The sequence below is a fragment of the Thamnophis sirtalis genome, unplaced genomic scaffold (genome assembly GCF_051295495.1).
Source record: "Thamnophis sirtalis isolate CommonGarterSnake01/CBP01778 unplaced genomic scaffold, rThaSir2_p1.2 scaffold_15, whole genome shotgun sequence".
Taxonomy (NCBI): domain Eukaryota; kingdom Metazoa; phylum Chordata; class Lepidosauria; order Squamata; family Natricidae; genus Thamnophis; species Thamnophis sirtalis.
In genome coordinates, this window is record NW_028261395.1 from 243,245 (window position 1) to 270,209 (window position 26,965).

General features: G+C 37.0%; 1 protein-coding gene across 2 annotated transcripts in view; it reads left to right on the forward strand.

Annotated features, from left to right (window-relative positions):
- Nucleotides 1-26,965, forward strand: part of INPP5A (inositol polyphosphate-5-phosphatase A) — a 227,309-nt gene that overhangs the window by 139,116 nt on the left and 61,228 nt on the right. For both annotated transcript variants that reach the window (XM_087702660.1, XM_087702661.1), the window contains exon 9: nt 13,613-13,697. In XM_087702660.1, coding sequence (XP_087558786.1) covers nt 13,613-13,697 — 85 coding nt within the window. The remainder of the gene's footprint in view (nt 1-13,612; nt 13,698-26,965) is intronic.

Here is a 26,965-nt window from a genome sequence, read left to right on the forward strand (position 1 = left end):
ATCCCTGAAGAGCCGAAAGCATAAGTGATCAAAAAGCATTTAATGTTGAAAACTATGATCAGTATAGTGATCCATCCTTTTATAAAAATAAATTACTGGAATGTTCTTCTATTTTTCTAACATTGTTAGTCTATGTGGTAAAAATCAGGAATCTAATAACACTTTTTTCTGATTAACTTATTTTATTTAAAGGTGTAAGCTTTAAAAAGGCATAAAAAGCTTGTGGCATTTGTAAAATATCTAATGGCACTAGACTTATGAAATCTTGCCAGGGATTTGCCAGGTATAAAAGTCATGTTCTAATTACTTAAAATTACAGCAGCTTTCTCCAAATGAGCTGGAATTGTAATATTCATAAACCCCAGTTTATATAGAAATCCTTTTATTTTTGTAGGACCCATCAGTGTTTGATGATTGTAGAATTCAGATATGTTTATTATCAGAAAGGTCGTCAACAAATCCTAGCTAAACTCAAAGAAGCTAAATAGAAATAAACATGGTTAGTGTAATACTTGGCTAAGATATCTCCAGGAAATATCAAGGTTGGAAGATAAATTGAAAAGTCAAGGAAACATCCTGGAAGAAAGAATGGTGAATCAGTTCCATGTTGACACAATGAATTATATTGAAAAGGAATTCAACTTGTGTAAGGTTTTTTAAAAATAATATAAGATAATAACATTAAAACAAAGTAGGGTTTTGTGCTTCACTTCTAATAGACTCAATATTTTTGTTCCATAGTTTAATATATCACCATCATTATGTCCTTGAACATTCCCATTTTGTACAGTAAAACTGAATTTGGATTTTTTTTTTAACTTTCTAAAAATATTAATGATGGGCTAAATTTGTTCATTGTACATAGTTTGGAAAAATTAAAGGGCTTACAGAATAATATAGGATAAAAATATTGTATTCTAATCCTCACTTTCTGGGTAACCTAATGCTAAATACAAATTCAGTATTTTATTTCCAGCCAACTTTTCATGCTTTCTCATGCCTATTGTTTTATATTCAGAATGAAGAACATTTGGGGAAAAGAAATGTGGATGTTACAATATTAGATTGTCATTTGATTTGATTACTCCTCACCTGGCAAAGGATCCGTGTATAATGTATTGATTGGTACGCTTCAATTACCCAGTTATTCAAAATTCATGAATTTTCTTCTCCCTAAACTCCCCATCTTAAAATTGGAGCTTCATAAGGTCTTTGTTTTGTTCCTTGCTTTGTTTTAATTATTCTAAAAGTATTTTGATTCCATCCTTATTATCTGTATGGGCCACTAGTCCCTGTAGTACACTAACAGGTGCCAAATGTACTGGGAAAAATATTTGGTGTTCCTTTAGAATTCAGGCACAACTAATCTGGCTAACATGATTGAGAGTCTGCTTTTCTTGTTGATATTCTTTGGTGGATAAGATGAAGCTCTACCTGGGCCAGCATTCTTTGCAGTCATCCTAGCAACTAGCGGATAGTAGGTGGTCTAATGAAAATAATTGACCCATTATCCCACTCCATCAAATAGTTTATGCAGTTACGTGCATAAACTTCAAGGGGAATGAATTGGTTTTTGATGTGGGATTTATTCCCATCTCTTTTGATTGCGATAAGTGTTCCAAGGGAGCATTTGTATATTACTGGGGTTTGTTTCCTTTTAATGTTGTCAGGCTTTGGAAGGCTTCCACAAGCATCTTGGTGAAAGTAAGGAAACTGCTCAGTTGCAATAGCACTAATTGTAGGTCAAATATGTCATGGCAGTATATCATTACACTGTGACACTGCCAGAACCAGACTCGGCTCTCTCCTGCCTTTCAGAAAAGAAAATCTTCAGTTTTAGGTGGCAACTATCACGGTGGGTTTGCATTCACATGGATTGCTCATTTTGAGAAAGCAGCCAGCCGCAGATCCGGACCTCCGTAGTGAAACGGTGGGCTTCCCGGCACAAAAGCGACTTCTGTAAGCGCAGTGAATAATGGGAATCCCCTTTCATCAGGGCTGCTAACCTTTTGGCAGCCACCAGCAAACTCTATTCTGATCTGCTGATGGGGGAGGACAATACACTGAAGCTCCCTTTGAATGAAGGCTACCACCAACAGTGCCCCCATTCAGAGGGTTTTGGGAACCATCTTGGACTATTGTCTGCCACCACTCCTTCAGACAGTAGCAAAGGGGAAAGTAAGAGCATCTATAGGAAAGAAAGTAGTTCTTTTCTTGCCTTTTAATCTCCCTTTAAAGATTCATAGATCCACATTTCCAGCTGAGCTACAGGAGTTATGCAGTGTCAGATAAAGACAGAAGAAAGAAGTTTCAAGCTGGGCCTTGAAATCCCCTTATCTGCATCCTCTAATGATGCAGATTTAGTGCTGTTAAAGGGAGGCTGATAAGTCTTTTCCTCTTTAGCCTTTAAACTGCTAAAGAGCATTTAAGAGCAAAGAGCAGTTCAACTTTCAGGAACAATGCTAAAAAGGAAAAGAGTTTAATGAGCTAAACCCTCACTAAGAGAAACTGAAACATCTTTTCACATTTGATTTAAGTTCTTGTGGGAGTAAGTAAAACAGTTCCATCAGTGGATGCACCTTGAGCCAGTGTGAATCCCAATTAATTACGTCTGCTTATGCAGGATTGAACTGTGTCATAGAGACTGTGTTCTGCCTTAATTATTTGGAAGAAAAGTAAATCGAAGGGCTTTTTTTTTTAGAGAATGAGAGTTTAAATATTTTTAAAAAAACATATCCAAAAATAGTATATAGTACTGGAGCATTGTAGTTAAGTAAAACAATATTGAAAAGAATAAAAACTATCATAAGAAAAATGAACCGAATCTATAGCATGCTTTGATTTTCATTAATCAAATGTTCATTTCATTAATGTTGTTTGAAATTGTTTTCTTAGCTGTTCATTAATGGCATGCAGATTTTTTAAAAGTAACCTTATGAACTTTTGTCACATTTAGAGTCATTGTAGTAATTTATAACAAGAATTGCTTTGAGGCCAGTAGTTTCCTCTGAAAATCATTTGTGTTACAAACTTCGTATTTAATGTTCCTAATGAAAATTTAATTGATAAATCTTGTACTTTTCGAAATAGAACAACTATTCTCTAATTAAAGTTGCATAGATACTGATCACTAAGCAGATCATATCCATAGAGAGGAGAAAAACACTAGAAATGTTTAACATAAGGAATTGAACAAGCAGGTCCTTCAATGAAAATTACAGTAACAGTGTGGAAGAAGAGTCATTACAGATAGATGTCCTTAATGTGCCAGTTGTAAAATCTAAATTTATCCCAATATTCTCCTTACCTCCCACCCCCTCAAACCTGACATGGGTCTTCTGTTGTTGTCTCTTCAAAGCATAGCTTGGCCTAGTTGAACAGAAACGTTGTTTTTTACATTACAACTGTGAAATCTTGGCATAAAACCCCCTTTTTTGTGATTCTCATTATTTTCTCACAAATATAGTCCATTGTCACATAGCCGAAGTTAATTTGATCAACATTGGGACATTTAACTTTTATGTTCAGTCAAAGGAGCTGTTTCATGCTCATTTTGAGTATTCAAAGGAAATGATTGCCAGAAAAATAATGTTACTATTAACAATTCAAAGCAATTAGTTTTCCCAGGGTGAGGCAATGGGATGGCCAGCCTGCACAGAGCCAAGCTTTGTCATTTTATAGATGCTCATCAGTCAACTGTCACGTCTTCTCAAAGACCCCCCCCTCTGCTCTCTAAGGGTTCCTTTCGGGGCTTTTCCCAGAACTGGCAAGCAAATGAGCTGGGAAAAAAAGGCCTACTTTGTTTCTAGGCAAACTTTGTGTGAATGATCCAGGACACTGGAAGAGCCTGAGCGCTTGGCATGTTTGTAAATACTTGTTTACTCTTGCTATTTAAAGATATATTTTTCCAATAAACAGCACACTGTTGCTTTTGACAGCGATTATAAAAAATAACGACGTTTTAGTTTTAAACCAACTGAATCTACAACTATTGTGAACATTAAAATGGATGGGTAGGTGGGTGAATGGAAGGATGGATGGAGAGACAGACAGACAGGCATTGCTGGCACAACTTTTTTTTCTTCTTTATGGAAAAAAGGAGCAGATCTTATACTAAAACTGTAGGTGAGTTTGGTTACATTTGCATCTGGGCTGTGAGGGAAGATGGATTATGATTCCCAGACTCCCTCTGACATTTCTGACATTCCTTGTTCTCTTCTGCAACTTTTTCCAAACTAGGTACACACATTTGTATACATATAAATTGCAAATGGATGTAATACTGACATGTCAAATGTTTACGTGTTTCTTAAAATATAGTAACTAGAACAGTGAAAGAGTGAACCTTTTAGGCACCGCGCCTAACCTGCAAGATGTGTGCGCGTATGCACCCCGCACATGCATGGGCACCCCACCCAACCTGCAAGGCGTGGGCGCATGCGCAGCAGAGACCCAAAAACCAATTGGCCAGTGGGAGGTGCGCGCACTTGAGCAGCAAAGAACTGAAACAGAGCTGGGGAGACGGCATGCGTTCCCACAGAGAGGGCTCTGCGTGCCAACTCTGGCACGTGTGCCACAAGTTCGCCACCACTGAACTAAAAAATATTAAAATTGTTCCTTCAAGTTATTTTTTGACTCCTAGCCATGTTTTCTAGCAGTTTTCAGGTAAAGTTTGCCATTGCCTGCTCCCTAAGGCCAAGATGGAATGACCAAGGATCCAAGGTCATTTACTTCACTTCCCACCTAATTGTATTAAATTGTCTTTAAATTAGAAAACCATTTTTGCATAGTTTATAAAATTGAAGCTTATTTGGTTGTTGTTGTTTTTAGTTAACTTTGAACTGGAGATTCAGCATTGATTTTACTACATTGCAGATTATTAGAATTATGGTTAATGAAGAACCATACAATCCAAATATTCCATATCTGGCCTGTCCAGTTACTGAATATAACTGCTGTCTGTTCTTTTTTAAACCTAGTGCTTCTCACAAGCCCATGAACTGTGGGTTTTGATCTGAAGCCAGGGTGTTGTACTACAAGAATTCTATTACTGGGAAACAATTCACATTTATAGCAGCTTTGCCCATTACAATAGTAGTAGTGCTTTATTGTAGCAGAATTGACAAACACTTATATCATTAAACGTATCTAACATTGCATTAGTTTAAATGTCAATGTCAGATAAGATCATGGTTTTGTCAATAGAGGGAAAAACCATTATAACTAAACAGAGCCATTTTTCCAGCTCTAAAAATTGATTTTTATAGCTCTCGTAATCCTTTCCCTAAATTAAATATATATTATTGATGTGGTCTTTCTTGCCATCTTAATATCTGCTGACATGATAATTGATTTTAAAAATATTGCTATTTTGGTGTTGTTCATGTGACTCGATAATGAAATTAAAAGTGAACTCCCATATTAGTTAAATGATCCTGGCAAATTCCCTAAGTAATAAGACGATTACCCAAGACTCTTTGACAACACCTTTTATCTTGTTGTTTCTTGCCTGACATTTTGAAATGTTTTTATATTATTAATAGGTTTGGCTATTACAGGTTCAAAAATATGATAAAGTTAAGCTTTTTAATGTCAGCATTACAACATGCTGTTGAAAACATGTTAAATCTTCTTTTGTTATTCTACACTGACACTATTTATTTCCCCCCAAAATGTGTTAAGGCCCCCATTTCCTGGATTTATTGACATCTACAGATTATAATTTTCCTGTCTGTTGTATATATTTAATTTTCCTTGTATTATGCTTGCAATTTGGTTTAAATTGATTTTATAATTTCCCAGAATCACTTGTTTCAGATAGTGGCAGTATAAATTGAAAAAAATAAAACAAAATAATGTTTAAAAACTCTCTCAAGGTAAGTTAAGCAGAGTGTACTTAGCAACAAATGGAATTGTTCAAAGGGGACAAATCCATTTTTTGATAAATTAATAGTATAACATTTAGGAGCTTCTGAAGACTTTATTTAATCCAGGGTTGTTTCCCTTGGTGTCTGGCTAATAATAATTAGCTACTATTGATATACATGCAAGCGTGACAGAGAGACAATTCCTTATTTTTCTGTTATTGATGTTCTTTTGTTTTGCTGGGTTTATTTCTGTTGGGTTTCCAGTTCTACTATATCATTTTTAGATGTCGCTAAAGACAGGGTTGCCTCTGAAAAATGATACTGTTGTATAAATTTGATCACATTGATGCTTTTATATAGGGAGTTTTCACTTAGCAACTTAGTCTTTGTTTAGTGATTTAAATTATGATGGTGCCAAAAAAATATAGCTTTGTGACTAATCCCCACATTTATGACATTTGCAGCAGCCCTCGGTCACATGATCACCATTACAGATAGTACACATTGCCCTGACTTATGCTTAAAAACCAAAGTATAGTCTTGGTCACAGGATTTCCCTCTTAGTGATTGCTTCATTTAACAACAGAGCAGCCAGTCCCAATTATGGTTATAAGCAGCTTTCATTTCAGCCACTGATTTAGGAGCTAATGCTAATTCACTCTCCTCTTCAAGTAGTAAAGTTTTATGATTTATCTTAATTGGTGTTGATCTAGTATAATCTGCCAGGTATTACATATTCTATTAATATAGACACTCTCTGAACGTAAGAATGTTCAAGAGGGAAGCTGCATTTTTAACCCCTGTATTGATAAGTGAAGGAAGATTTTATATTCGTTGTTTATGTGTCTATGGAAGTTTTCCCACCCAGTTTTTAGTAGCCAATATCCAAAGTGATGTTTGAGTTCCCACAAGAGGCCTAGTCCAGTGGAGTCAAATAAAATGAAATTCATTTTTTGTAATGCAACTGAAAAAAATCAGCATTAGCACACTGAGATTTCAATGTTTTTTTTTTCTGATTTGAGTGGTAAGACTACGGACCATGCTGACTTCACAGATTCCTTTAGCTTTAGAGCAGCCTGGCATAAAATATGAAAACCTCCTTTGCCTTTGGACAAGCAAAGAAAACCTTGGGCTAGAAGGAAGAATTGTCATAGTTGCTCCATCATAGCTTTGTAGTAGCTAAAACTTAAAAAAAATGGTTGAACTTCTCAAGCAATTCCTATAACCATTGACAAATCTAATCTAATTTAATATTATATTACTCCTTTATTTATTTGCCTGCTGTTCTTTGTAGCCAACATGCTTCAATGAGCAATTGTGTGTAAATGAAATAAAAGATGTGAAATCTTCTATAGGGTCACCTTTCTATGACCTTGTTTCAAAACTTCTCTGGGCCCCTGGATGCTGTGGCCAGAGGAGATTCCACATTCTGAACAAATGAAAAAAATACCTCTATTGTTTGTTTAGTAAAGTTACTTCTAAATGGCCTCATATAGATACATTATATGATATGGCAGTTCCTGCATGCAACATTATTTTTAGGATATTCATATTTATATAGTGTGTTTCATGTTTAGATTAACCTTTATTTCTATTTACTTATTTATATTTTGCATTTCTAAACCATCTCCCTAAAGAAGGATTCTTTTGAGCAGACCAAGTCCTTCCGCACAAAAGGGAACACCTTATCACTGCAGTCAGTTTATACTGAGGCTTAGTTGCAACAACATTTAGCCTTTTAAGATTATTTCTATTGTTTTCTAAAATGAAATATATTCTATATCGTCAAGCCATTCTGCAATGATAACCATACAGACATCAAGTTTGTTTATATCAACTGCCTTAATAAATAGCAATAGCAATAGCAGTAGACTTATATACCGCTTCATAGGGCTTTCAGCCCTCTCTAAGCGGTTTACAGAGAGTCAGCATATTGCCCCCAACAATCTGGGTCCTCAAACCTGGTAAGCTGCTTTACTAAACTCTGCATACAAATTTAAAAAGCAAAACGTGATCTTCAAAATGCTTAAAATATGTATTTAAGTCTGTTTAGAAGAGATTTTTCAAAATTTGTCCAACCGACTGCTGAACACTGTTTGAACCACGTTTAATTTTGCTCCTATTAATTTGTCCTGTGCTCTTAGTAATTCCTTTCATTTTTGTGTCAAATAGTCTCCTTTCATTAGCATTCAAGGCACGTATATGCCTGTGCTGACAAATACAGAAAAATAAATAAGATTATGGCTAACATTAATTTTTGAAAGCACCCAAAAACTTTTTCTATATAAAACTATTTTGCCATCTAAATGGTTTCTTCCCTAGAAATATTAAAATGTTCTTCCTTGTTTTCTTTATTCCTCTTGTTGGACCATGGTTGAGATTTTGTTTTGTTGTTCACAAAAGAGCGGGAGGGAGGGAGGGAGGGAGGGAATGTGGGTGAAGCGCCCTCCTTTCAGGGGTGTCAAACCAGGATGAATCGGCCAAGGGAAGCATGTTTATAGACTGTGTAAAGAACTTTGTCTTTGTGTGGGAATGTTGGTGACACTGTTACTGTTTGCCTGAATGAACTGTGATGACGTGGCTAATAAGGTATCCCGCTGAGCACCACGGCGGCCTTTCTCAGACCCCCCACTTCATTCTATTCAGCTCCAGCTCAGTGTAGCTAATTTTTCCCATTCCTTCAATTCTTTTGGCCCCCTTTCAAACAGAAAAGTCAACTTTTCACACCGAAGGCAAGATAAGTGCTTTAGGAAATAATCTTGTAAACAGAATGTTACCTTCTGACCTGCAGCTGATACCTTGGCTTGGGACAAAAACCGCTGGCCTATTGCATTAGGCATGGCTATTAAAGGAAGAATGCGGCTGATCCTTCTTACAAAGTGCCCTGAAAAATGGTTTAGCCAGATCATGTTCCTCTTGTCACATTGAATCATGCTCACCAGCTCCCAACATGCACCCAGACCCAGGCTCTCAAAATCACTCATAGGTAACTTCTTCTTCTTCTTCTCCCCTTGCATCCCCATCTCCAGGCCATCTCATTAGAAAGAAATGTGGGAATAAATAGTAAAATTCAGCTGCATAGCTCTTGTCATATTAACCATTTTGAATCTGTTTTAAATTTTCACTTTAAATAGAAAGAAATGCCTCAAAAGTGTCTTATAGCTTTTGAATTCGAATAACAGAAAGTTGCACTGAATTCGTAGTTTAGGGTTGAGATGCTAAATACGTTGCCTGGGAAAGAACATTCTTTGGATACAGTATATTTATTTCAAAATAGACGTATAATTGACTGTAACAGATTTGCCCAAATATATTATTTCTGAGCATTTGTAAACATATATACATGATATGTTTCCTGTTAAATAAGCAAATCTTTATATATACTTTCATGGATTTTAAAGACGACTGTCATCAAACCCAATATTTAATTTAAAGGAAATTTTCCTATGAAAATCAACCTTGAATAATTGATAAATGTTGGAAACAATAGCCTATACAGGCAGTCCTTGGTTTGCAACCATAATTGAGCATGGAATTATGGTTGTCAGTGGTTGCTCTCATAAATCAAGGTACCACATGACCAGACTGGTTTCTTTTGCACTTTTTGCAGCAATCAGTAAGTGAGGGGGGGGTTCAGCAAATCCATTTTACTCAATAGATTGGGTGGGGGGTTGCCAGAAAAAATCATGGTCCGTTTCTGCCGTTAAGTGAGATATTTACTAAGTGAGTTCTGCCCCAGTTTACGACCTTTCTTGTCACAGCTGTTAAGTAAATCATTGCAGTTGATAAGATAGTAACCCAGTTGTTAAGTGAAATCTGATTTCTCCATTGGCCTTTGCTTATCAAATCTAATGCTTAAATTACAGCCGGAAGTGAAAATACATGTGTGTGCATCACATATGAAAATGCTCAGGAAAATCTGGATATATTTCAGAAAAGGTTTTAAGAAATTTTGGAAAAAGATCTAGAGGACCAGCTGTGGGGCTCTTTTGAGGAATATTCAAATTATCTGAGGGATAAAATTGCTTAGATCCACTTGGAGATGAACTCGGGAAATACAGATTCTCTCAGGTTAATTGAAGCACAATCTGTGTTCTGGGGGAGGAGTCCTACCTCATAGTCCTGAGGAAGTGGACAGAGCTCTTGGAAATTGTAGATTATACCTGTATCTTTCATGGTAGGTTTAGGCTGAACCCAGGCAGTGGTTCATTAATCTACAAGGACAGGCTAGTCTGTTTTTAACTTAAAGATGCAATGATATAATCCCCATTCCAGAAACCATCCCTGGACTCAACAGTACTGGATAATTTTCATCCAGCTTTCAACTTCCTCTTTTGATGAAACTCTATAAAGATGCTCAGCCTCAGTTTTATTGGCCTTGAAGGAAACACATTTTACCCCATTTCCAGGATTTTGGTCTGGATTTAATACTGAGAGGTCATTGATCGAAACTGTTCACGGAAATCAACCATTAGAATAAGATGAACCATCAGGGTGTGTTGATGATACTCAGTTGTGCATCTCTCTCTCTAACCAACCAAGTGATGCCTTTAAGGTTCTTTATCAGGGTCTGGATGCTTTGAGCATCCGGCTTATACTTAACTCTAGAAAGACAAAGTGACATCGATTTTGGGTCTGGCCTTTATTGGAGGCTTTCAGTGTTTAGTTATCGTTGGGTTGGGACTCCCCTAGGCAGAACTGGGGGCACATTTTGAGGGTTGTCCTAGATCAGTGATGGCGAACATTTTAGGCACCGAGTGGCCAAAGTGTGTGCGCATGCTCAAACTGCAAGGTCTCTGCACATGTGCACCGTGCACCCTCCCAAACTGCAAGGTGTGGGTGCATGCGCAGCACAGACTCAAAAACCAGTTGGCTGGCGGGAGGTGTGTGCGCTTGAGCAGCAGAGAGCCGACACAGAGCTGGGGCGACGGCACACGTGCCCACAGAGAGGACTCTGTGTGCCCCCTCTGGCATGCGAGCCATAGGTTCACCACTTTAGGTCCTAAATTCTTGGCTCCTGCTTGAGGGGCAGATAGATGTGTGGGTAGGAGGCTTGAATACCAGTTGCACCCATTCCTGGAGCGAGCATCCTGCTCACTATCATTCATATCTTAATCACTCCCTGTTTGTCTTACTGGATTATTAGCAGGTTATTTGTTGGCTGTTACCTCTCTCGTCCACCCCAACAGATCTGACAGGGCTGCTTCTGATGCCTCCTAGTAAACCATGCAATCTGATGGGGTTGGAGGAAGCTTTCTCTACCACTGACCAGTGGAACATCTGTCCATTGAAGTCCAGGCAGCCCCCAGTCCTTTCGAAAGGCAGCGAAGACCTGGCTGTTCCCACAGGAATTGGGCCAGGGGATGGACAGAATTAACATTTGCAGTGTTTTAAGGAATGGTTTCCTGCTATTGGTTTTGGGAGTTTTGGGGAGTAGTTTTGCTCAGGATTTTTAAACTGGTTGTATTCCCCAATCTCTCCCCAAGTGGTTTTTAATTGGATGGCTGCGTAGAAATGACCAAATAAGGCTGAGTTGCCAGAAGTGTGGAAAATGTTTTGTGGTTGAAACACCTCAAAAGGCTTTTAAATCTTTGAGGTCTGAACAGCACGTTTTGGAGTCAGGGCAATTAAGGGTAACCTCTACTACTGACATTATAGATTACCAGGGTTTGCTATATAAGTGGATCCAAAATGCCAAAGAAAATAGATGGTTGCAGACCCCTTCTTTTTTTTGGGGGGGGGGGAGAAAAACATGTGTTCCTCTTGAGTTCTTGGAAAGAAAGTTTAGTTTCCTTGAGGTCTCATACTGATTTTTTTTCCAGTCAGATTTAATTTGGTATGTTTGAGCTAGGTATTTAGTTTTTTGAGAATAATTATTGGAGTAGTTGGGTGCTTTAAGGGATGGAAATTAGTAATCCTCTTTTATAAATTAAGAAGCAAATATAGAGAAGATGAACTTGCTAAAACCATTACTTGCAGTGGACAATAAGAATGACCTTGAAGAGCAGGAGAAAGAGAATTGTGGCCAAGAGGAAAAGAGATCTGAGTCTAGGGCAGAAATATAGTTTGAGAAAGCAACTCAAACAGGACCTTCCCTAATTCTCATCATGACAAAAGGAGACGGGGGGAGGGGGAAGCATACAGTATTAAAATCCACAAGCTTCTGTTACTGTATAACCTTATAATAAAAGTAGTGTTAGCATTCATAACCTTGATTCCCTAGTCTGCCTTGAAGGGATGACACGATGACCACCACTATACAGTGGGTAGAAGACCTGAAAAGTTCAATGTTTGCCTTTTAAACTTTTTTTCCTCACAGCAGCTTATAAATATGAATCATCAGAAATGAATTATTCTGTTCGGAAGGACAATAAAAGTCTCATTGCTCAATACTGCCAAAAAACGGCAGTATCTTCAAGAAATAAATGGAAGATAAATATTTGCAGTACTAATGTTGTGCAGGGCAAACATCTGGAACGGAGATTAATCATTCAGCTTCTATGTTTAATTCAGCCAAACAAGAAAATTTGTAGAAATAGACTCTTTGATATTACCGGGAAGGAAGTGATAGTCCAAAAGATAAATATATAAGATAGGTCAATGTAAAATCAGTTTCTAGCACACACACAAAAAAGCAACTGTTTGAGATAATACTGTTTTTTCCCCCTTGCAGTATGTGTATCAATATTCAGACAAACAGAAATGTTACTTGCTAGTTAAATCTTATCAGAACATGTGATAGAAGATGTAGCGAATATGGCAGTGCTATACAATATTGTTTTTCCGTCCCAAACAACTTTATAAACGGAACAGCTGATTTTCTGATGCTGCATAATTTAATCATTGATCAACTTCCTTGTTCGTAGTTCCTCTATGGTGACAAGATGCCTTCCACAATGACTTAATTGCCTTTTCTTCTTTACCCTTTTTAACAGAGGAATGCTGGCCCTGTATGATTGTCTGTTGTGCATAAATTTTAGGCAGGGATATCTAGTTCTTAGTACCAATAAGTCTTTTGTAATACCAAGAGATACCAAGTAATTGAATCTGATTTATATTTGTGGGGTGGATTGATGGATTGCATATCATTAGCTTAGATTTTGTGTGTGCTTGTGTGTTGATAGATAGCACCTCTGTGATAAGCACAAATAATCTTTTATGAGGGCTACAAGCACCGTACTCATTCCACTGCTAAAATAATTTAATCTGATCCTATATTTTATCAGCACTGTAAAACTGAGTTGTAAGTCTTGCAGATACATTTCAATACGTTTGATAATGCGATATAAGCATCAGGCAATAACTGGGTGAAATAGCAGTAGAGCCTCCCACTGAGAAACATAAAATTAATTCAGGCGACAAGACTTGGCTACACTCTTTCTTATTCTATTGAAATTTATCACTCCACTGAGTGAGTAATCACAATTTTTATAGGAAATGTAATTCATGGCATGTTCAAAAGAAAATGTAATGCACAATTACATGCAACTTATAAAAAAATTATTTGGGAAGGGAGAGATCTTGCAAATATCTGAAAAGCTATAGAGATGTATAGTTAAATTTAAAGGAGTACAAATCTTCGCCATTTATTTTAATTGATTCGTATTTATTGAGATCATTCAAGGCTTCTGATTCCCCACTCTCCTCCAGAAAACTGCTTGATCCAAATTCTTTGATGATGTGCATTTTATTTAAATGTTTAAATTAAATTAGACATTTAATGCTTGTCTTGTTTGTCTTTTCAGAATTATAGATCAGCGGTTTGAACGAGTTTCATATTTTATCTTTGGTGATTTCAATTTCCGACTGGATTCAAAGTCAGTGGTAGAGGTAGGAAATTCTTCTTTGTTTACATCTACATTCCGTTCAAAATTCTTCATTTTTTTTTTAAAAAAAGCATAATTAGTAAGCAATTTAAATTAATACTAAATTTGCCAAAAAAGCAATTTTTTATAAAACTTGAAAATAGCTGTCAAACCATAATATATAGAATCTACAATAAACCCATTATTCCAATACAAGAAGTCAAAGGCTACACCGTTTGGGGATTTGTGCTTGAATGGTTGAGGAATGTTCCTCTTCTGATGCCGGAGACAGAAATGAGCAATCTGTGGAGTCCTTGGTACTTCCTGACTTTGACGGTTTGCTGGCAAACATTTTTGTCATCGTATTTATCCAGTAGCTGTTGATTTGAATGAATTTCAGTCCTCAGGAATACAGACTAAGTTCTCCAACATTTCTGATTTCATTCACATTTCCTGTGAAGGAAACACTGAAAACCACTGCAAAGATGCTACATATGTCATAAATCTCTTAGATTCTGTTGAACCTGAAAGTTATAGTTCCTTTTGTTTTCAATATCCTTTTAAAAGCTCTTTACTTTCTAATTAATTAATATAGGAATATTCCTATGCAAAAATGTCTGGGACTTTTTCAAAAAGAGTCTAGTTCATTGAAACATTTTGTAATATGGTAGCATAGTGAAAACAGTCTGGGTAGTTTTGCACAATAAATAACAAGTTGCCTGTAGATTATAAAGGAATATAAAGGTAAGCGCTGTAATTTGAGGAAAGGATTAGATTACCTGTAGCCCAGGTTCTCCAACATAGGACCTATCAGCTAGTGATTTTTAGAATGGAAGGCATCAACCTTTTTTAAGATATAGAAATAAGTAACTATATATTAGTAAAACTTTCTGTAACCTTTAACCGGGCAAAATCATCCATTGTAGGGCAACAGTTTTTTGACCTAGATCCTTACAATGGGCTAATTTACGGAAGGTGTCCAAAATCTGGGACCCATGACTCTCATGGAACTGAACATTTGGCAAATTTTATAAAACATTTTATGACATAAAATGATCACGAAACAATTTACGTGGTGGAATGTAGTGCAGTGTGGCAGAAGGGCAGGGTCTTTCCCAAGAATCAAAGAGAGGGCTTAGCATCTGATCTTTGGTGTTCAGGAAGGAAACCAGAGTGGACTGACACACACACACACCCCTAATCTTTCACAGGATATCTAATAGTTATGCAGATTTTGTCTGGCAGGTTCCTTCTACAGTGAACAACAATAAAGAAACTCCTTTGAAGTAACTCCTCATGTTGTTCTGGGTCCCTTGGGCCCAACAGTTTATGACATAGCAATAGCAGTAGACTTATATACCGCTTCATAGGCCTTTCAGGCCTCTCTAAGCGGTTTACAGAGAGTCAGCATATTGCCCCCAACAATCTGGGTCCTCATTTTACCCACCTCGGAAGGATGGAAGGCTGAGTCAACCCTGAGCCGGTGAGATTTGAACCGCTGACCTGCTGATCTAGCAGTAGCCTGCAGTGCTGCATTTAACCACTGCGCCACCTTGGCTCTTACAAGATGTCATAAAACATGTTGATGTTTGACTGTGCTATACGTTTTAACATATTTTCAGGGCAGATATATCTGTGAATATATTCCAAGTTTTCAGTGAAGACAGTATATTAGAAGTTCTGTCATTGTTGAAGGCAATGAGGAATCTGTTGAAGAAATATCTCTGAAGGGATGACCAAACAATTCACGGCATTGTCTAGTATTTTAAAAATGGGAGGGAAAACGAAGTAGGAAGCTTTGGATTCTGGTTACATTTAAGAGATGTTCTAGGAAACATGTACACCATGTGGTAGCCATGAGATGTTTGCGGTTAGAAGTCCAGCAATCCTTTACCACTGGGGCTGGTTCTCTTGGCTAAGAAACAAGAGATTAACATCATCACCACCTAGAGTTGGAACATAGCATGAGAAACCTTTACCATTTTGAGAGAGAGAGAGAGAGAGAGAATGTGTAAATAACTGTTGTCCACAGCGTATATTGCTTAGCTTTGATAGGTCTGGGAATAAAAGGTTGGCTTGGTTTTGTTTTAAACCTCAGCCAAACTTGGTTTTAAATCAGGGGCTGCAATTTGTTTGACATATTCAGGTCTCTCCAAAATAGATCCTCCTTTATTATTGTTGGAATGCAAACTTTTTTAAATTGTATGTGCAGCAGGAAACAATCCTGACAAGCTATGATAAAGAGATATAGCAGAGAAACTAAGTAAGTGCTTTACATCTGTGTTTATTACAAAAGATATAAGACAGCTACTTCAGTCTTTATTAATCCACTTAGGTAATCAAAAAAGCAGTAAATTATTTTACAGGAGAAAATAGTGCTTCAGTATCTTGAAACACCACAATGTAATGTCCTACAAAAATCTGTAATTTATCACTCAAATCAGGCTCAGTGCCAGAGAAGTGGAAAGCAGTCAATATGAATCCATGTTTTAAAGGGAGATCTGGGAAATTAAAGGCTAGTTAGCTTAATGTCTATTCCAAGCAATTTAGTAGAAATTAAAAGCAAAGAAAATAAATCAGGAATCTAGGGGAACAAATCATGCATTCAGCGTAGATTTTCCAAGGGGAACTCCTGCCTCAGTTTTATTAGAGTGGGTTTTTAAAGATGTCAATAGATATGAGGATAGAAGCAATACATTTTTTGTTTATATTTTCATCAGCCTGTTCTTCATCAAAGGTTTTTGAGCTAATGTAGTTGTGGGTGAGAAGGAATGCTTTTATGGGTTGCTAAGTGGTTAAAAAACAGAAAGCAAAAAATAGGAATAAATGGGCAATTTTCTAAATAAAAGGAAATAAGAAATGAATCCCAAAAAGATTTCTGTTAGTGGCAGTGAATCTTTATGTGTTGACAATGATTTTGACTTTAGCAATATGCTGTACTAAAATACTCAAAAAGGAAATAAAATTCAGAAGTGAACGTAAAGAATTGCAGGAAGGGCTTCTTAAACTGAGTGAATGGCCTCGTTATCTAGCATTGCATTTCATATTCCACTGCCATCTAGCCACTTTTAACAGCTCACTTGATATATACAGAGCTCCCTTCTGCACATAGTACAGAAAACATTTTAAATGCCCACAAAATGGTTAAATTGACAATCAACAGCCACAAAATCTCAGAAACAAGTACTGTATATACTCAAGTATAAGCCTAGTTTTTCAGCCCACTTTTTGGGCTGAAAAAAGCCGACTCAGCTTATACTCGAGTCAGTGAAAAATTTGCCCGAAATGGAGGAGAAAAAGGGGCGGGGCCATGCCGCTGGGTGAGGCTCGTGAATGGCCCGGCGCCCCTGTGAGTTTCCCCTCCCTCTGTGTCAGTTTGCCGCGCAGCGCGCACCGCACCATCCCCCCTCCTCACGTTCTAATGTAATGCAGGGCTGTCTTATGATTCCCCTTCCTCCCCCTCCTGCCGCTCTGCAACGATGTCCCACCTCCTCCTTGTTATGGCAAGCAGCCACATAGCGATGTCCCACCTCCTCTGGTACAGTGATCCAATGATAGGAATCACTGTGCCGTGTGTCATAGGAGGCGGGACATCGCTCCCGCGGCTGCACGGGACATCATCATCACAGCGGGACATCAGCATCATGAGGTGAGTGAAGTATTTCATTGAATACACCGCTAGTTTACTGTTTTTCTTTGAAATAAATATTCAAAAACATTATTGGTATCTATTTTTATTTTTGAAATTTACCGGTAGCTGCTGCATTTCCCACCCTAGGCTTATACTCGAGTCAATAACTTTTCCAGTTTTTTGTGGTAAAATTAGGTGCCTCGGCTTATATTCGGGTCGGCCTATACTCGAGTATATACGGTATACAATATAACTTAACTAAAATAATACAAAAATTAAAAGAGAATTAAAGAATTTGAAAAGTAAAAGTTGACACATTGCATAATCTCCCAAATAGTTATGTTTTTTAAGATCTCTGGAAAAGCAGCAGGGGCCCCTATCGGATTCCTGTGTGAAATCCATTGTCACAGATAATGGCATTTAGCTTCTGTCCTTCTCATCACTGCAAAGAGGCTGGGAATCGTTTTTCCCTATACGATCTGATCATTCACATCACAAACACAATTCAATTTAAGTAAGAGTAAAGTCATTCTCATTGGAGAGGAAAAAAACCAACCACAATATACGGATGCGATTTAAACTGCCTGAAAGTAACTAAGGAAAGATCAGGTTAGGTAGCTCAATCAGATTGTCAATTCAGTGTGTAGCAACTGTGATAAAAGCAGGTTCCATGCTAGGAATCGTTAGAAAAGGGATTGAAAATAAAATAAAAAATACTAACATTGTAATGGCCTTATTAAAATCCAGAGTATCTTCTGAAGTTTTGTACAGTTCTGGTCAATGTATTTTAAAATAGATATATAATAGAAGTGGGGAAAGTGCATAAAATAAGTAACTGGGAGGAGCACAATTAAGCTGTATAAAATTATGAATGGTGTGGAGAAAGTAGACAAGGAACCAGCCAGTGAAGCTGAGTGGAAGGAGATTTAAAACAAAGGAAGTGCTTTTTCACATAGCCCACAATTAACCCATGGACTTGGTAACTAGAAGAAAAAAATACCCACTAATTGATGGAAGATTGATTGATTAAGGGTTGTTGAACATGAATACTCAAGGATATCTCCAAGTTGAGAGTGGTATGTGCTAGGTCCTCAACTTGCGACTGGTCCTAAAGTCCTCGACTTACGACCGGCCGCAGGTCCTCGACTTAAGATTGACAGCCAGCAATAGCTCAGCTGCGCCTGATTGGCTAAGCCGCGACTGGCTAAGCGCGGGCTGTCTACTGCATTCCTATTGGTCGCCCTGCTTGACAGTTCTAGTATAAATAGCTGTCAAGCAGGGCGAGATGCTGAATTATGTATATAGTTGCCGTTCTGCTAGTTCTGTTTAATAAATAGCTGTTCTACTTACCTTAGCTGCCTCATGCCTCTTCATTCAGCCCGGAATCCAACAGTATGTCTTCAAATACTAGTAGTTGTAGGAGCATCATGATAGAACAGGTATAAATTTCCATCTGCATGTAAAAACTCCAGATGTTTGGGTATTTTTAAAAGCAAAATGTTGGACTAAGATGGTTTTTGGCCTGAATCAGCAGGGTTGTTTATATTATAATGGTTGTTTTTTTTAAATTTTGCTGCCTAATTTTGTCTTTGAAATATAACTTTGACCAGAACTTTACTCTGAATACATTTTAGCTGTATGATATTTTTGGAAATAATTTGTAAATACAAATTGAGAAAGCCTGTTTTATTTATACTAGAGACCTATATCAACATTTTTGTGGAAAACCAAATCAAAGAGCAAACAGAAAACCTTTTTCAGTGTATATGAAAACTCTCAGTCATCCAAGTCGTGGTTGTCTCAAAGGTGCTTTTTCAAAAGGCAAAACTGGACTTTTCCCTTGAGGACATTTGGCTCCTCATCCAAGAAACGTCTTCTCTTCTGATTCAGAGTCCGAACTGAAGAAGCTTCATGGATGAGAAGTGAAATGTTCTCAAGGGAAAACAAGGCCCAGTTTTGCCTTTTGAAAAAGCACCTGTGGGATGACCTTTTTTTCAGCAAATTAAAGAATTTTGTACCTGAAGAGAAAGAGAATATCGCTTGTCTTTCATGCTTGCTCTTAACTGAGGCTTTATTACTGAACAGACTTAGTTTTGACTGTATATTGCTATATTCTACTTTAATCATATCTCTCTATGTTTTGTAAATCAAACCCTGCAGTTAGTCTACAGTTTCTTTTCAAGATAATTCCCTACAGTAAAACTGGTGGCAAAATTAATCCTATAATTCCATTTTTACCCCATAATTCACATAAGGTTTTAGCGAAAAGGTCACAACTTGTGTTTAAATTTGTAAGGCTGCCTTCCATTGGTGTGCAAGGCTGGCTGTTATTTTGTCTTTTTAGCAAGCAGAGAGGTCCCCCCCGTGTTTGTTAGAGTAGATGTCTTTGATTGATTAGCTGGGGGATGGGGGGGGGAGAGGGAATTGACCTATAAAGGATTGTCTGCTTTCTATAGCTCTTCATGCAATGAAGTAGGAAACAGAGTTTTCTATAAACTGGAGAGATCTTCTCACTCAAGAAATTGCTAATCAGAGCTTCTATGTCATCTTCCAATGGAAACTATAAAAGTATAACGCTTTGTTTTACAATTGGAGACGGAGGCATATTTTTAACTTGGTGTTTGAGTTTCTATTCAGCTGTGTTGTGAAAACTAAGTAATCCTACTTTCTATCAGTCTTGAAATACATAAGGCATCATTCAACTATTTTTTTTCTTTTTGTTGGCTTCGCCATAGGCGATAAAAAAGATACCGTGATAAATAAATTAGTCAACCCATGATCCCTTGGGTCGTCATAACTTCTGAGATATTTCCTTACTAGATTCTTCAATGCCTTCAACAATGGCAAAGCTTCTAATGTGCATGAAAAGTTCTTAAACATTTAGGGAGGTATTCAGAGATGCATCTGCCTTGAAAGTAGGCCATGTTTGAATTGTGCTGCAGCACATCAGGAGTTGATCACAGGAAATGTTTTATGACATTTTGTATTATGTCAAAATGTTTTATAAAATTTGCCAAATTTAATTCCATGGGAGTCATGAGTCCCGGATTCTGGACACATTTATAAGTTACTCATTTAAGGTAATTGTGGAAATTGCAGTTCTAACTCTTTCATCAACCTGAACTTGATAGCAAACATTCTTTTTCATCATCTCTTTGTGTCCCTTGAGTTTCATATTTTAAAATACTGTTGCTTTGAAGACTAGATTGCCCCAGAGAGAGAGAGAGGGATTAGTTTGGTTTGAATATTATTGTTCTTTTCTATGTAAATTTCATGTATATCTAGTAGTGCTTTGATTTTATATACACATATATTCATGTTTGTTGTGAAAAATTAGTAATAAAGAATATTAAAATAAATGAATGCAAAAAAGAAAACTTAATTCTTTACTCCATATCTTCTAGTTATGAATTTTAAGAATTGTAGTTCATGTTAGAGAACATTTGATGACATGCTCATTTGTGTACTTCATTGTTGTTGTTATCCTTCTGTATTGCATAACTAACTACTTCAGATTATATTACTCTGAACGTAATAAGGTACCATCTATGTTATGGCAGCACAAATTATTTCTAAAGAAAAGATAAATAGGTAGATAAGGCCTATTTCCCACAGTTTTAGATTAAATCTGATTGGATCATGCTTCATGCAGTCAACAATTCAATACTGTTTATCCTTCAGCAGTTTGACAGATTAATGTCACTATGATGCCTTTTCCATGCGCAGTAGCATAATAAACTATTATGTAAATATTCTAATTTATTTCAGATGTAATTCAATAAAATAATTTGTTAGGCCTGACAGTGAAATGTTTTACATTAATCTACAGATGGAAGCGTTATTCGGTCTTGCTTTGTAGCAAAGATTAAGTGATCTAATCCCTTTCTGAATATCAGGACTGTAATATCTTTGATGATAGTGTGGCAAACTAGAGCAAGGATAAGTTAGAAAAACCATCAGAATATATGGTTCTAGTTCCCAGGCAGAAAATTAATAGTGGGAGTAATATAGCAGCAACAATGATAAGTTAGTGGGGAGAATAAAAACAAAGAGGTGAGGAATCATGATGGCGCTAGATCACCTCAAACATTTTGAAGGTTTTCATGTGACTGACAGTCCATCGCTGTCCATCAGTGCTTTGATTGCTTACAGGTACGTTTTGCTTAATGACCAGTTGCTTAGCAACAGTTTGAAGTTACGATGGACCCTCCAAAGGGTATGAGATGCTTGACAGCTGGTTCACATTTACAGCCACTCGTAACATCCCACAGTCACCTGACTACAATTTTTTGCATTTTTTGTCAGCTTCTCCTTCTAATTTCTGGCAAAAAACAAACAAACCACCCATTGGATTAATGGATCTACTTAACAACGGCAGCATTTGCTTAACAATCATAGTGTTTACTTAAGGACCATTGCAAAAAGATCATAAAATCAGTTGTGGTCATATGGTGACCCACTTAATGTTCACAAAGACTCATGGCCTTAATTCCAAGTTTAATTATGCTTGTAAGTCAAGGAATACTTATACCTTGGAGAAAATGTACTTGAATTCATTACCTTTGAGAAAATGTAAATAGAATAGTACTACAATGTGGAATTCAGTGTAGAGGAAATCTAATGCCCCTTAGATGTACTGGGCCACATTCGCACAGAATACTTGAATACTGACAGTATTGCTGGCTAGGATCTTATGGGCATCATAATCCAAAATATCTGGAATATATATTTCTAATTGCAGAGAATGTTATTTCTCTCAATAGCTGCGTATTCATGCAAAGATCTTAACCAATATGCACAACATACTGAGCCACCAAAAAATAACTCAGTTTATACTAACCAAGCAAAATGTGCCAATGGATGAATTGGGCGTATTCCTTTTCTTAAAGTCCTTATTAAAATATTTTTATATATAATAAAATCTACATTAAGAGAAAAATACAGTGAAGCAAGTGTGACAAAAAGAGACAATGACATAGAAAAAAAGAAAAGACGGAAAAATGAAAAGAGAGAGGGAGAAAGGAAGAGATGGCTTCCAATTGTCTTCTCACCAGCTATGCATATAATTTTAAGATTATGTATAAAATCCCTTCTTTCTATAACTCATTCTATTTAATCATCCAAACCATAAACCACAAAATCATTTTCCTTTTATGCAGAAAGTCCATAAGGGCTTTCCAGTCATTGATGAATGTCAAAAATAATATCTTTGACTCAGAGGGGGGTGGGAACTGTCCCAGATAGGTCCAGTCTGCAATTTCAGGGTTCTCTGGATGCGCGACTTATTCTAGAGGAGCAGGTGGCAGTTGTGACTAGGAGAGCCTTTGCACAAGGTTGGATTGTGCCTATTGTGGCCTCTCCAGAATCGGGAATCCCTACGTTCAAGTCATTCAGGCCCTGCTCTTCTTACGGATGGACTATATAGCACTCTACATGGGACTCTCCTTGAAGAACATTTGGAAGCTACAGCTGGTGCAGAGTGTGGGGACACGGAGGGCTCCTGGTGCCCAAAGAATGTGCCCATGTAATACCACTGTTTTTTTGTGGGTGGAAAAGCAATACAGACATTACTTAAGAGCCTGTATTGGAAGTGAGATTATACTTTCTTTTGTAGATTGTTTTTGTTGCTCCCTCATTATTAAAATGAGCAGAGTTTTTAGTTAGGTAAAAAGCTGGATTCCACCGATTACCCATCCCTTCAGCTGTTTTTTGACACCTCCAGTGTTCCACACTGATACTCTCACACTTCCTGGCAAGATTCAAGAGAGGTTAATTAAACCCATCTTCAAAGTAATGACAGGCCAATGAGCCATACACTCTTTGCAATAGTAAATTACAGTAATTGATGCATTGGCTTCCATCATGAAAAGGAGGATGGTGGTCTGTTCTTCAGCCAGAGTGGCACGGTAGCAACGTGGCTATAGACTCACTTTTAATTTCTAGCTACAGGAAAAGATGACACACTTCTCAGGAGGCACGTGGGGATTGCTTGGCATCACCGCGTGAAAGATGAAAGCATTTAGGAAACAAAAAGGAATACTTTTTACAGCAGGAAATAACTTCCTGCATTACAGATGCAAATGAATACAAACCCTATTTACACAGCCGAACAGAATTAGAGGATACTCTTAATAAACTCTTGGCACCGTTTGTAGCAATAATTAAAAGCGTACACAAATTTAACACAATTACTGCACGCTTTCTAATAGAGATGAGCATCATTAAGCTAATTAATAATGCAGTCTTGTGTGTTGTGTGCCACTGCAATTGTTCCAAGTGTATGTTTTATGCCTTGTGTGGCAGCAACTGGCAGCTGGGGGACTCAGCTGGCACCGGGTGACATAGAGGGAAAGCTGTACCAGCAGCGCTTGTCGCGGCTGAGTCCAGAGGAGAACTGGGCTGGCGGCTCTGCTGCTGCTGCTGCTGCTACACCTGCCATTCCTCACCTAGATGGCAGTGAAGCTCTTTCTCCTGGACTTTATGATTAGCACTCATCACCATTTACGGTTAAGAATATAATTTAATATAATTCTCCGGAAGAAAATAGAGTTTGCACATTTAGATCTTCAAATGCACTTCTGGCCTTGTCCAGGAATGGCTGGGAGGTTGAATGTATTAAAGCCAGACATATTTTCTTCTTTAACATAACATGTAAAGCATATTCCAAACCACTGAATATCATAATTTTGGATCAAGAACCAATGCATTTTAAATCTGCTAATATTTATGATATTCTCCCGTAAATAAGCTGTTGCTGATCAGAATCTCAAAGTGTTTATATCTCACTTAGGTAAGATTTATTCATTTCATTCATGTATTTAAATAATTTCTGTGCTGTTTTCATTGTAAAACTTCCTGTATTTATAGCTTAACATTTAATTTCCCAATAATTGCTCAGGATAGTTAGCAGAAAAAGTATATACATGACAACAACAAATTTATTCTTAAAAACCTAAGAGCATAGATAAAATATAAACGCATAAAAACTAAAAAATTATTGATAGATGTGTCAGATATCCTTTCTAAAATCAGAAAGTAAAGGGATTGGTTTAAACATGAGCAGAATGTGCTTCAGGGCATAAAGTTTTTTCAAAGGCTTGTCTATGTATGTTGTACATGGCATCCCTATAACATTGCAGATGTAATGAAAATTTCTTCAAAAGATTTATGGATGCAGCATGCTGCTTTTGTTATGAAACCAATTCTCCATTGAAAATTATATAGTACTGTTATTTCTTCAAATTTATGCTTGACCTTAGGCATTGAGTTTAAACTGTGGAAATTATACATACATTAACTCCAATATGTAATATATCAAGTGAGAATACATTTAGATTTGCAAAGCAGATTTCATAAAGTTGCTTTTACAGAGCATTCAGCATGAACAGCACTTCCCTAAAGTTAGATTGGGAGTAACATCCGAATCAAGAAAAAAATGGAATTTCTGCACATTATCACTTTTGCATCATGTTAATCTGAATCTAATTCTGCAGGTTATAGCATGCAATGTAATTATGACATAGAATAAAATCACTGTGGTACAAAATTGGTTTTTTTCTTGGATTCAATAAAAGTTACGTGAATTAAAAAATGACCTATCTTAAAATTATTGAAAACTAAGTATATCTGTTACTTAATTTAGAGATAAATTAATTATAGATTGTTCAGAATTGTATTTTTGATGCTCATTAAGATATACTGAAAGTATTTTTAATATAAGCCAATCCAGATCTGAAATTCAGGTATGTTTGAAATTTCTGAATCAGTGTAGAAAGTGCAAAATTTCCCCTATGCTGGCAGTTAAATAGCATAAAGGAACAGTAAATGCTTATATAATAACAGTTTATATATCATTATCATTTGATTTAAAACATGTAAAAATTCACACTAATGTTATTAAAAACGTGAGATGTGTTTATTCTGAAAGTGTTTGAGTTTGAGTATTTGAGTTTGAGTAGTTTATTTATATGCCGCCCTTTTCCCTGGGGGGACTCAGGGCGGCTTACAATTCGAAAGGAGGGGAAAACAAACAAATTAACACATAAGACAGTACATCATTAAAAGCACAACATTCATACAATTTGGGTGGGTTACGGTCTTTAACCCCAGGCCTGACGGGATAGCCAGGTTTTAAGGGCTGTGCGGAAGGTCTGGAGGGTGGTGAGGGTACGAATCTCCACGGGGAGATCGTTCCATAGGGTCGGAGCTGCCACCGAGAAGGCTCTCCTCCGCGTGGTTGCCAGTCGACATTGACCGGCAGATGGAAGTCGGAGGAGGCCTAATCTATGGGAGCTAATTGGTCGAGTGGAGGTAATTGGCAGTAGGCGGTCTCTCAAGTACCCAGTGTTTAAATTATTAAGATTGTTGTACTGCCTCCCAGATCAATCTTAGTTGATTCTTTCTTGATTCTACCTTCTGTGGTTTGACATTTAATATGTTACATAACTGCCTTTTTAAAAAAAAATACATATTTCCATTATTCAATTATCAAACAGTCCTTTCTCATTAAGAAGAAAATATGGATTTTGTCAGCCTTTGTAAGCAAAATAGATAGAGGCAAAAGATCACGCTGTCACATAACATCGTAATTCAAAACTTGAAATTGTCTTTCAGTTTTCATTGTGTAAGGATGTGAGATTTTTTTTAAAATTCAAGTTCTCTTGGTATATTCTGTACTCAGCTGTTTAATGAGGTTTTTCCATTGACGAATACATCTTGTTACAAGATGCCACTGTTCTTCCCTAGCCTGAGACTTGAAAGATAAAACTTTACAGAATTCAAAACAGTTATATTGAGATTGGAGTTGTTTCCCTCTTCCTTTGAAAAGGGTGAATTGTCAAGATGAGTCATTCAATCAAGATGCACAGAGTCACAATGTGTAAATTAGGTGATCGTATAAATTTCTTTAATAAATAAATATTGTGTTATCGGTGTTCAACAAAAACTGATACACTGGAAGAGTGAGTAAAGAGTAGTACTGGGACCTATTAAAACCATTCAATGAAAAATAAGAAGGAACATTGACTCTTTGAAGTTTATATTGGTAGTTATCTAAAGACGCTGAAGGATATAAACAGGATGAACTGAACTTTATTTTTCAGGAAGGCCAACGTGACTTGCCGTAATACATAGAATGGAGAGGCCTAGTGTCAGACTTTCTCATAACTGTAGCAATTGTTCAGAAAAAAAACAAAAGCCAAAGGAGTAAATAAACGGTATGAAAAAAATACAATGGCAGAGAAATCCAAAAAGATGAACTTGGATGAATGAGTGTTAAGAAAACGAAGTTAAAGCTATTTTCCTCAACAACCTTCAGCCCTGTCTACCTGGATCATTATAACAGTACTGTCGTCAAGGGAATGCATGGTGAGGGGACTATTGCCTCTTCCTCACTAGGCCACATGGAGTTGGGGGGGGGGAGGGAAATGCCTGTATAGGAAAAAGCAAAATCCACCTTACAAAGAATTATTTTGACTGATTGTTTTGGGGCAATCAGTTAAAAGATAAGCAGCGATGTTATTGTTGCTGGAGAAAGAATATGAAATAGAATGTGGTGGAAGGTGTGTAGGATGTCTACTTCCCAGTTCCATTTGCAACTGCTTCCGCCCCAGATACATTTCTCAGGCAGCAGAAAATACCAGTTTTCCAAATTCTTCAAATCA